Source organism: Mauremys reevesii, linkage group 4 (genome assembly GCF_016161935.1).
Source record: "Mauremys reevesii isolate NIE-2019 linkage group 4, ASM1616193v1, whole genome shotgun sequence".
NCBI classification, from domain to species: Eukaryota; Metazoa; Chordata; order Testudines; family Geoemydidae; genus Mauremys; species Mauremys reevesii.
The window spans coordinates 91,998,869-92,011,120 of record NC_052626.1 but is presented as its reverse complement, the minus strand read 5'-3'; the positions used below and the strand labels follow the sequence as shown (position 1 = coordinate 92,011,120).

The 12,252-nt window shown below is 44.2% G+C and overlaps 1 protein-coding gene across 7 annotated transcripts in view; it reads left to right on the top strand.

Annotated features, from left to right (window-relative positions):
- WT1 (WT1 transcription factor) overlaps positions 1-12,252 on the top strand; it is a 137,082-nt gene that overhangs the window by 88,407 nt on the left and 36,423 nt on the right. For 4 of the 7 annotated variants that reach the window (XM_039536346.1, XM_039536345.1, XM_039536344.1 and 1 more), the window contains exons 1-3: positions 56-722; positions 6,636-6,758; positions 7,339-7,441. In XM_039536346.1, the coding sequence (XP_039392280.1) occupies positions 332-722; positions 6,636-6,758; positions 7,339-7,441 (617 nt within the window). In that variant the 5' untranslated portion in view covers positions 56-331. Of the gene's footprint in view, positions 1-55; positions 723-6,635; positions 6,759-7,338; positions 7,442-7,668; positions 8,582-12,252 lie in introns of those variants that run through there. The other 3 variants (XM_039536348.1, XM_039536347.1, XM_039536350.1) reach the window with 2 other exon arrangements.

The window sequence follows — 12,252 nt, the reverse complement described above, 5'->3', positions numbered from 1 at the left end:
GCTATTTGAGCTTTGGGAATTTGAGGGCGGCCAGGCAGCATCCGAGGTTCGGAGTTCGAGGCGGCTCGCGCGCCCCGCTGCTCTCCCGGTGCTGTCAGAGCAAGGGGTGAACCTGGAGAACAGCCTTGCCCTGGCGCTGCTGCCGGCTCCCGCAGGGCTGGACCCGGGGACTTGTGTTCCGGAGCAAGCTTCCCCCAAGGGGCTGAGCTCGGCAGCGTGGTGCCTGCAGCCGGAGCCGGGCTCTGGCTTGGCAGGCAGGGGGCAGGTCGCCTGGAATAAGTGCGGCCCGGGCGGGGACTGGCTCCCTGGCAGGAGGAAAGTTTGCGACCAGATGGGCTCCGACGTGCGAGATCTCAACGCCCTGCTCCCCTCCGTGTCCTCCCTGCCGGGCAACAGCAACTGCGCCATGCCGGTGAGCAGCGCCGCGCAGTGGGCGCCAGTCCTGGACTTCCCCCCGGGGGCGTCCTACGGCTCGCTGGCCCCGCACTCCTTCATCAAGCAGGAGCCCAGCTGGAACGCCTCGGACCCCCACGAGGAGCAGTGCCTGAGCGCCTTCACCGTCCACTTCTCCGGCCAGTTCACCGGCACCGCCGGCGCCTGCCGCTACGGACCCTTCGGAGCCCCCCCGCCCAGCCAGGCGCCCTCCAGCCAGGCTCGGATGTTCCCCAACGGCCCCTATCTGCCCAACTGCTTGGAGAGCCAGCAAGCCATCCGCAACCAAGGTAAGGCCAGCTCGCGCCCAGCGCCGCCGGGCTCGGGGAATGGTTTATGGGGCTCTCCCTCTGAGTGCTACAATCCCGACAGGCTTGTAAACAGAACTGCTGTGCCTTGGCTGTTCCCCGCCAGGCAGCAGCTGGGTAATATAATACCCGAGCCTCTTCCCCGTGCAACTCAGTAGACAACCCCCTTCTTAAACTGGGCCGACATATATAGACCCAGTTCATGGCTCTACAGGGAATTCCATTGCACACCGGCGTTCAACTGGGCTGGCCACTAACTCAGGCTTTCTTTAAAATAATATACGAATTGGCATCGCTAGTCTATTCGCTCTTAAACTGAGTTCTGACTCAGCTTCTGTAGTGAAGGTGGGTGGTTCACTCTTGTTGTTGTTTGGCGAGACCAGGAAATTTTCTCCTTGCAGAGTTTTGTTTCAAAGTGGGACTGGCTTCAAGACAGTCAAATATTGGTGAGGCTACTCTCAAGGTGATCTACAGAGTTAACTTCCAACATATCTGGTATAAAGTGGAGAATTACTTTAAACTGTTAATGGATCATCGTAAATAAATCACTTCCGTTAGAATATATTTTAATCTGAAGCCCCCTAGTTGTAAAATTAACATTTAGAAGCTGTGAAATAACACGCCCACTTTTCCCTCGCCACTAAACGGGTAATTGTGGCATCTCCCGTAGGAAGATATTTAAAAAACAAAATCCTAACTAACCAAACAATGGGATGGCATTTAGATAATCTCAATGTGCTGTTAAAATGTAATCTCCTAGGAAGGGAATAACAGAGAAATTACTCTTTTCAGTAGCCATTAAATTTACACCCATTAAATTACCAGGAAAATCTATTAGCAGAAATCCAGCAATCCCTAAGTGTGGACACGTAGTTATAATCTAACCATTTTCCTTCCATTTGCTGTAATTTAAACATCTGCAGATGTGACCGGGGAAGGGGGAAAATACCAAGCAACATATAATGAAGCACTGCGGTTAAGGTTCAGTTTTTACCCAGTTTGAAAGAAATAAGTGCGTCGTTTTTATTCTATGTGGAACACTTTCCTGGGGCATCTGAAAGCTTGCAATGGCTCCTTGGTTAAGGGTTTGCGGTATAGAAATACCTCATATAATCAACTACTAATTTAATTATCTTAAATGCATTAAGATATTAAGATATAAGGTTTAACGATCTTAAGCCTAAAACTGAAAAAAATATAATTATAGATCTATTGAGAACATCCCTTGATTCAATATGACATTTTAAGATCAATTACATGAGGCCTGATCGGGTTTTTTTTTTTTTTAATCGGATGGGAAGAGATCTTCAGGCAGGTTGTGTTATCTTTTCTCAAAGGTATGACCTATTATTTTTTAGAGGAGGGCAACAAATCCTTTCTACACAAAGGTGTTCTTACTGCCTTACACCAGATCGGTTACAATTCGGGGTGTGTATGTACACACACTTGTCAACTTCAAGAGCAAGGTTTCTTCTGTGGAATAAGTGCAATATTCACATAGCTGAATTGCTTACCTTCTAAAGTGCCTCATTGTAATACATACTGATAACCCACCACCCCGATAAAGAAACTGGGCTTTTATTTATTATTATTATTTATTTGAATTGTGTCGTGTTGTGTAGAATAGGCATTGGGGAGAAAGAGCTAAGAATATATAGGACAAAGCATTTGAGCTTCATTGTTTAATATTTAGTTACTGTAGCAATTACTTCAGCAATGCAGTAATTGAAACGAAAATGCAAAGCTCGTTGGTTCTAGGGCCGTAGTAAATGTAAAGTATCTCTGAGCAGTGTTCATTTACTTGGTTCCAAAAGTAGTTCAAACGCCTTGTTATTGAAAAGCGATCACTATTGGAATTATGTATGGAGGGGGAGATGTTTCAGATTTATTTGACACTTGGGCGTGTGTGCGCGCGGAGGATGTCTTACTGATATTTTAGAATTTATTTTTATTATTTTACTGCACAGATTACTGGGCAATGGAGTAGTTGGGGATATCAGGGTATCTTGTACTCTCTGACGTGTTAGGTAAAATAACGCTATGGGAAATTTACGCCTTCCATGATTGCAAATTAAAGAGCATTTGCCTTTCCAAATACCTGCTCTGTGTCTGTGTTGTGTGTTTTTTTTTCCCCCTCCAGTTTGTGCACCTGGACTGATGTTGGATTTCTAATGTTTAGCCTTTTTTTTCCTCTCGAATAACCTAATGTCTCCAAAGAAGTTCTATATTTGCTTAAACGTTTAAAATTTTTATATGCAGTATTTCTGCGGTCTTCCAGAAAAAATTAAACAAAAACAGCGAAGATTAGGAGAAGCAGACCACTTCTAAGACACAGTCATGGGCAGCATATATAGTAACTGTTTTAAATATCAGTTTCCAGTGGCCATCAGAAATGAGCTGCATTCTACATTTTGCTCAAAATAATAATTCAACACCAGATACGGCTACCTTTATATTTTTCTGAGCTCTGAGACTATACATTCAGTAATTCTCGGTTAGATTTTCTATCTGTATACTTAAAAAGTATTTGTAGATCATCGTGAGGAGAACAGTGTCAGGAAGGAAACTTTGGTTCGAACATTAAGATAATTTTAAATATTAAAATAAACTTTAGCCCATTTGTGTGGGTGGCAAAAGGAATGCAATTGGTCAGATCGATTCCCTCTAATCGATTCGTAGAGAATATTAGCCACAGTAAACTTATTTTCCTCGCCATTTTGATTAAAACTAGAGTAAGAAATTCTTTGGGGGAGTTAAACCAATCTTTATCATTTTAAAGAACAGTATTCACTAGTCCTTTGGCTGGACCTGGGTATTACTGCAGGCAAACCTGGTAGCTTATCTCTAGGGCGAAATATATTTCGCTCGGGGAGCAAATTATCTTTCAATAAATAGACAGCAAAGTTGTCCAAAACTAGAGGTGACTCAGATCCTATCATACTGTAAGTGGATCAGCTAAAACCATCACTTTATGGCACGCGCAGGTGTGCGATACCTCTAGCATTTCGATGGAGCTTCACACAATCGGTTGTTTGCATATGTTGATTTTTACAAACGCATCGTATTCTCTCACTTGCTTTTTTTCTGAAGGGAGAAGACAAGACTCGGACTGATCAAATATTGAAAGATCTTCCAGAATGGCCATGTTAACCTAGGTCTTAGGGGGTGGGGGGAAATGAGTGGTATCTACTAATCCTCTGTATGTCTCCTACCTGTTCTTTCTCCGTGTTTAAATGGCTACCTGCCAGCTTTCGCTAAATTAAGGCTTTCTGAAGATCGACTCTGATCTCTAAACTGCTGGCGAGATTCCTCGGTAGGGCGCCCAGGCAGTAAATATTTGATTTCAAGACACACATGTCAGTGCCATATTTTGATACACATCCAGTTATAGCGCCCAGTATAGTGACATTCCCAAAATAGTAACGGGTAAGAGCATCTTCTCCGCTAAGTAAAAATATTTTGCAGCGCACAACGCTTCCTTTGGGCCGAGAGGAATTTGGTAAGATTTTAGGGCTGAATAAAATGTTCTTGCTTTGAATCAGTCAAGGTTGCACTTTGCTTTTTCAGACGTTTTTCAGACCGTGGGAAAGACGCTACCTTGGCTCAGCAATCATTTTTTTGCCAAGTGTTGGGGGGAAAATAAGGCTTTGAAACCTCTGCCCATTTTCTCTTCTGGCTCCCCTGTCCTTTCATCCAGCTGGAGTCCTCCAACAATTGGATTCCTTCAGAAGATCGCATGCTCCAACAGATGCACAACTTTCAATTATTTTCAGCACATTTTAATCAGCCCTGCCTCTGATAAGGTCCTAATTAAAGAGACCTTGCTATCAGGAGGCTTGTTCAGAACTCAACTCTCTTATCACATTCCTGAAGCTTTGGGTCAGGCAACACCGGAAAATGTGGCCAAAACATCATTCTGCTCAGAGCAGAGTTTCGAAGGTCACCAAATGTCTGCATCAGGCCAAAAGTAACTAAGAAAGTGTTAGTGTTTTAGAACGCTAACAAGCAACAAGGAGGGGGAAGAAAAAAATCCTTCAGTCTATGAAGGAGATAAGAGGGCGAGAAACAGCTGTAACATGGAAGTGGATGGGGTACCCGTGCTGTCATCGCTGCCAAAGGGGCCCATCATCCTTTGGAAGAGAGAGGACCCGCAGAGCCATGGGGGTGGGATACAAAGACTAGGTTGCTCTGGAGAAATGCGGCTCGGTGTTTAATCGAAGCCCGGGCCAAAGGGCTGGTTCAGAACTACTTCGAGGCCAGAATCATCCAGATCTTTGCTATTGTGTAGCTTCCTCCTTTCGTCTCTGATGGAATTCCATAGGCCGATGATTTATTATAAAATGGAGGCATGGGACTAGTGCTACTCCAGCGCCACAGTGTTTTCTGTAATCTCCACCTTCTGCCTCCCACTGATCTGTCTTCCCGAGCCCTTTAAAATAAAGGCAATATAACCTCATTGGAAACTCTCCGTCATAACAAGTGACCACAGCACTGTAGGGGCAGGGATTGTTTTCTGATGTATCTGTACAGCGCCTAGCACAACGGGGTTCCAATCCGGAGTGAGGCTTTGGAGGGATGGGGGGGCAGGAGGCTAGCGGAATATACATGTAAGAATGGGGATAAAGAGATTCGTAAAAGCCAATGTCCAACTGTGTGTTTGGTCAAAACGGTTCCCCAAAGGAGGCCCGAGCTAGACTAATAAGGGTTAAAAGAAAATGTGATCTTTATAAAGAAGCTGAGCTCCAGAGCCAAGGAAGATTTAAGGTTTGTATTTGCTCTCAAAAGAGCTGCGCTGACATCTTTGGGTCTTGGGGTAAATGCTGATGAGCTGAGAAGCCTCAAAGATAATATTACTTTGTAATTACTTTTTTAGCTGAAGTTGTTTAGCTGGCTCCAAGTAATTAATGAAAGTTGGTGTCCAAACGCCTGATTTACGATTGGGTGTCGGCCGCGGGTCAGCAGAGGTGATCCCTTTCCATCTGAATTTACTCGGTGAAAAATATAAGGTGTTTATTATTTTGGCCAGCAATTTTCGCTTTAAAGTAGGAGTTTATTTTTCATTTAACATTCCACCTTTTTATTGCAGACTCTTCGGAAAGCTGTTCTTAAAAAAAGATTAAAGGGTAACTTTAAAACTGGAAATGGCAGATGAGAACACACAGCAGATGGGAATCTTCCTCTTTAATATGAACAACAATTAATGAAAACATCCTTTTTATTACTGAAACCGATCTGTCCTCTTTAAACAGGAACGAGACTTCCGATTTTCCATTCTCCATAGCGCACTGACTGGCTTTGCTCCTGACCCGCAGCTGCACTATGCCAATGGGCATCCCTCCCACCCGGGCACAGCACCCTCTTTGGCCCATTTCCCCCCTCTCAGTACCTCTCCAGAGCTGACCTTCTCAGCAAAGGCTTTGATTTGGTGTTTTTTTTTTTAACTGAACTTTCCCGGTCAGATAACATAACATGTATTGTCCTGGCCTCAATGCCTCTCTCGTCTAGGCTGCTTTGAAATGGCACTTGTGTGGCTGCAATGGTGAGAGTGAGTTATGGGGCAAAAATCCACCATTTCCGATCTTAAATGCAGAGGGGGCTGTACCAGAGTAGAGCAGCAATCCGAGAAGAGACACAAACCGTACCAAGGGGGAGGCTTTAACTAGCCCCACAGCCATAAATATAGAGCGAACTATTTTGGTAACCCGCTCTTGGGGTTATCGGAGTTCACTTTGATGGCGATCTTGGCAGAAGGGAGCCATTGGGAGCTCAAGCCCTTGGAAGAGCGTAGGCTTCAGTTTTCGACGCCTGCTTGGAGACACTTCGCAGGAAGCTGCTTCATGAGAAAGTTCAAGGCTAGGCAACTAACTCCCGATTCTTCTGTTGTTCTTTTGGAAGGTTACAGCACAGTGGCGTTTGATGGGACTCCAAGTTACGGCCACACTCCCTCTCACCACGCAGCGCAGTTTACAAACCACTCCTTCAAACATGAGGACCCCATCAGTCAACAGACCTCGCTAGGTAACGTCAGAGACCTTTATGTAGCCGAAAAGGAGGGAGAAACATCCAACACCTCCCGCGCAAAAATGGCCTCGCTATGGGATGGCCCCAGCAATTACAAATGTTACCCAAGGCGCTCTCTGCCCGAGGCTAGGGGTCCCATTATTAATATATGATTTTACTCTTGGCTGCTGCATAGCCTATCGATTTAATTACACGGGTTATCTGAGCCTGCGGGCTCCACATCAGTGGGAGATACTTGAAATGTAATGCACTCCAATGCCACTTGGTTAGTGCTGCTAAAGATGTTACATGGCGGGGATCTCACTGTAAATCCAGAGTGACTCGTAGTGAAGTTACTCTGGAGTTACTCCGGAGTTACGCAGGTGGAAAAGGAGAGCAAAATCTGGCCGGTGTACACAAGTAAACTTGCTTTATGCAGGCCAAACACCCAACCTGACTAGAGATGCTTAATCCTGAAGCCAACCAGCCAACGTATTTTGTATTGGAACTTTTCCTAACTTTCAAAGTAGCGCTCCCCCTTCCCCATCCAGATTTCTACTAAAAGGGCTGTGGTTAACTCTCTGTGGTTTGTCTACAGGAGATCAACAGTACTCGGTACCTCCACCAGTGTACGGCTGTCACACCCCCACAGACAGCTGCACAGGCAGCCAGGCCCTGCTCCTGAGGACCCCCTATAACAGGTACCTCCACGCGGAAGCCTTTACTGTTCGCTTCCTCTTTGATTGCATTTAACCTAGCTTGTTGCACTGACAAGTTTTTTGGCTGGTGTGTGTGGTGTTTTTGCTCCTTGGCAGACAACTCCTGGTGTAGGGGAAATATAATTTCTTTTCTTTTTTGTCTTACCTCATGCTTTTATGCATTTTTCTGTTTTTGCCCTGGTCATTAACTTTTTTTTATTTTTAACGAGGTATTTCCTATTGTCTGGCGCACACATTTGCCTCTGTTATGAAGGTTCTATGATGTACATAACATGCCTGTCCCAGCTACCTGCTTTACTTGGATTGCTTCTCACTAGAGCGGGAACAATAATGAAGTCCTCATGGTGTTTGGAGCCTGGCTCTCCTTCCTGATCTATACTACTATATTTTGTGGACTATATCGCCTTACAAAGAGACACGTTCAGAAAGCAACGGTTTAGCAATCTCAAGGTGCATCCTGACAATTTACTAGTCCGGTGTATGTACCATAGGAGCCATGCGAAGGGCTTTCTTCTTTTAAATGAAGGGCCTGATACTCTACCCACCAGTGACTCGATGGTAGTTTTAACTGAGGGCCAGATTCTGTTCCCAGTGAAATCCAGCGAGATAGAGTTTTGCCAATTGAATTAAGTGGGAATAGGATTAGGCCCGGATAAAGGATTGATCAGATTGAATTGATTAGGAGGGACCAGAGTGACAGGACATAATATGAATGCTTGAAAACTGGGTGGGAGTGTGGCATATGACATGTGTCCTGGAATTTTCTGACAAACACATTATAAGGCGGCTGCAAAAAGGATTTATATAAATGTGCTTCTATGGTAGACTTTTACCAGCTGTGCGAAGCTGGTAAGAACTAAGACATGCCAAATTAATGTTGATGCTTCTTCCCTAAAGCTGCATTTCCTCTGGTTTGTTTCTTTTTAATACACCACTGTCAATTCCATTCCCCCTTTCACGTGAGTTGACCATTACAGGTCCCAGTCCCGCAATCGCTAGTCTCTTTGACGCATGGAGTAGTCCGCCTGCCCACTATCTACTGCAGGTGGGACGCTCCAATCTATGACCCAGAGGCTTTCAACATCTTAATTTCAGTGGGCTCTGGAGCAGTCCTTCGGTGCTGTGCGTCCGGCCTGTTCTTAAAAGGGGTATGTGTATGGGTGTGAGGGGAGACTAGCAGGTCATTTAGGAATGACAGCAATGGATGGTGCATACGAAAATAAGTATCTAACTCAGAAACCAGTTATTTAAATTTTTTTCCCCCACGATGTGGCTTTGTATCGCAAATTAAACCGCCCTTCTTGTGACTCCCAATGTGATGCAAGAATGGGTTAAATATACATTTAAAAAGCAGAATCAGAAAATTAATACCCGCTTTGCTTGCCACCAAAATATGGATCTCGTTTTCTGTTTGTGTTCAATGGTGTACAACTATAATGGACCCTTTTCAATAGCTACAGTATTTCCCATTTTCTTCGTTTGGCATGGGGGCCAATTGTGTCTCCTTCAATTTTAAAATGTGTTTAGGAGTGAGAAGAGAAGTTACCCAAAATTTATTCTTCAACTTTTTGTGAACTTGGAGCCAGTCCCATATCTCTGAGTTGCTAAGTAACCTGAGCACACAAAACAATACGCCTTTGCAAAGGAAGTTGCAACTGACTCTTCTCGTAGGCTGGTTATATCGTCTTTGATTAATCAACACTGGACATGGGACAACAAAATTCTGTCACTTCCAGAAGCCACTTCTCCAATTAGCGTGAGTTGACGTCAAGGGAAGGAGGGAATGAGGTAATGAAGGAAGGAAAGAAGCCTATCCACATAGATTAGTTGTAGAATAATTGGCGGGGAGAATGCCTTCACTGAAACTGACAAAGATTGTTAATCTCTCAGGAAAATCTATAAATATGATTTGTGGAGAGGCCTCAAAAGGGGAAAAAATGTGTGGCTCTGCATGATTCGCGTGCAGCTCAAGGCACAGATAGTGTTTTCTTTCTTAACAGTTTATTCATATTTCAGTGCCTTATAAGATCCCCTTGCATTTTGCACTTGGATTTCAGACAGCTCAGTGAAATCATCTCGCTCTCGGTTCCATTGTGACCTAATATCTATGACTTTAAATGCACAAATAGCCAGACTTTAACGGAAACTTAATTTTGTTGATGGACCACAGGGCAAGACCTTGGTCGCTGAATCGGGAGGACTCCATAAAACTTTATCTCGCCAGAACCCCAATAGCTAGACCAGTTCTTTAGAAACGATCGGTACCTTTGGTGTGTCTGTCTCCGCAGCCATTGTAACCCTGGCAGGTCTGGTCTTTGGAGACTCACCCTAAAACATTCTAGATTTTAACACACACACTAACTCCCAGAGATACTTCATTGAGTAAGAAACCTTCACTCTGGGAAAAGCAGATACAAAGCTTCTGTTTAAGCCCCGCGATGGGATGTGAGCAAGCACAATCTGAATGGTACTACTGATTCCACGGCAGATGCGCTCAGTTTTACAAGTGCACTTAATTATGCTTAATGAAGCAAGTCCAGCACTTTGATATATGCATTCCAGCAGGAAAGTAAAGAACTGTTGCTTGTTCTAAAACTCCAACCGAAGGTCTCTACCTTCCATCTTCCCAACGATGTCTGTATGATCACTTTCCATAAGCTTCGGTGACATTTTCCTTAATGAACAGAATAGGGCACAAACACTACATCGCCAGTAATTTAAAATCTCTTGCTGTGAGTTTTGGAATTAGACCCTTTCATTCATGGCTGAAACTCAGTCCTTAATTCATCCTATTACCGCTCGGCATTGTAGCATGCAGTCAATTTCTCCCTGACTTGCGGCTTGATCCGTCTTCCATTGAAGCCAATGAAAGTTGTAACACTGGCTGCAGTGGGATTAAGATTAATCCCTTAAACCCTTTTGGAGCTAGCAGCATATGTATGTATAGCTCTACCAGAACGTTTACACACGTCAGAACAAAAACGTTAGTACTCCAGTTTCTCAACACAGGGGCATACTGACAGATCTATAAAGTGTCGGCTCTCCAGCATTTCATTATAATAGGGAGCCTCTCCTAAAACAGAGGATGGGATGCTATGCTAGTCTTCTTTCGGTACTTTCAGCCCTTGGAATCACTGATAAAACCTCCTAATGAAACCACAGTTTGACTTAATCCATCTAGATATAGTTCTTGTCCTTAGCAGCTATCTGCTGTAAATAGGCATATGTAGAGACTATTCTCTCACCACTTAGGCACCAATTGTAAACGACACTTGGAAGCAAGTTGTTTGTTTGAAGCCTAGATAGAAAGTTGAGCTACAATTTTGGCTTTAATACACGTACCAGAACGTCCCTTGTCTGAAAAATTACAATACAGCGGTGATCAGAATAAACTCAAAGTTCACTTGCTGATGTGGTTGTAAGAATCCTTTTGGATCACCAGGTTCATCCCAGCGAGTATGTCAGATCCATATAATCTCTTTTTCTCTGAGTGCTAGAAGCAGGAATACCTTGTTTGGAGGCAGAGCCAGTTGGCCCTATAGGCAGTACGGAGGGTAGGAAACATGGACTGGAACTGATGAAGAACATACCTCAGAAACAAGAGTATTTTTCATGTTAGTTTCTTAGTTCCTCCAGGGAAGAGGGTAGAGGAGTGGCTAGGGAGAACACAGATGGTAGAGGAGTGGCTAGGGAGAACACAGATGTTTGGGATTAGTACAGATGCAAGGAAGATATTAAACTAACTCTTGGCCCAGGGGTTCTCCAACTTGGCATTCTGTGGATCGCTCTTTGAGAGATCCTCTCATGGGCCATCAGGACCCACTCTGCAAAATATTCAATTCTTCACATCTCCACATCAGGGACTTTTGGTGGCCCATAGACCACAGTTTGATAGCCATTGTCTTCATCCCTGTTTGGAGACCCTATCCCTTTTCATCTTTCTTCTCACTCCCCCCCCTTCCATGCATAATTAAAACAAGACTGACAAAATCTAAGGGCATCCACATTGGTGTAATTTACGCCTTCTTCTGGCCTTCTCCATTTGTATGTTACACCAACTTGGACTGCTTAGACTGACTTAGCCTGCTGTCAGTAATATGGTCCCTTCCTTGCACGCATCACCTCTGAATTTGACCACTGAGTCCCATTGGAGGAGTCTAAAGCTCCACCAGCTTCCATAGACTTCAACTTCTTCCCCTCAGAAAATCAGGCTAGGAATTTAGGTTTGATAGTATGGCTTTAGGTGCCTAAGTTTAGGTACACACACTTTTTGGGAGGAAATGCCTAAATTGATCTATCTCTGGATGTTTTCAGATGTTCATGTGCACCTTTATACGCAGCTGTAGTTCGTGGAGGAAAAGCTTTGTTAGATACAACAGGTGAGCTAGAGTGGCAAAAAGGTACCAAAATCCTGAGATACAGGAGAGCATTTCCTACAAAGTCAGTCTCAGTCTCTCTCTCTGAGTGTTTGTTTATGAAATCTCCATAAAGGCTATCTAAAATTACATTGTGTTAGAACAAGTATTAACAGAGTGTTAAGCACCACGTGGTACTTAATTTAGACCAGGACTGCTGTGTTTAACATCTGGTCTTGGGTAGCCCTACACTGGACTAGGGTTAATCCCAGCCATCTGAGGCCAGGCAATATTTGTGTAGCTGTTTCATAGAGGTGTTGACATTCGTTAACACACATGTAATTTTGCAGTGTATACAAGGCATTGGTTTGCCTTAGGAGATGGCCCACAGAGTATTCCCAAAGGTGAGCAGTACAGTAATACTCCACCTTTGTTAGC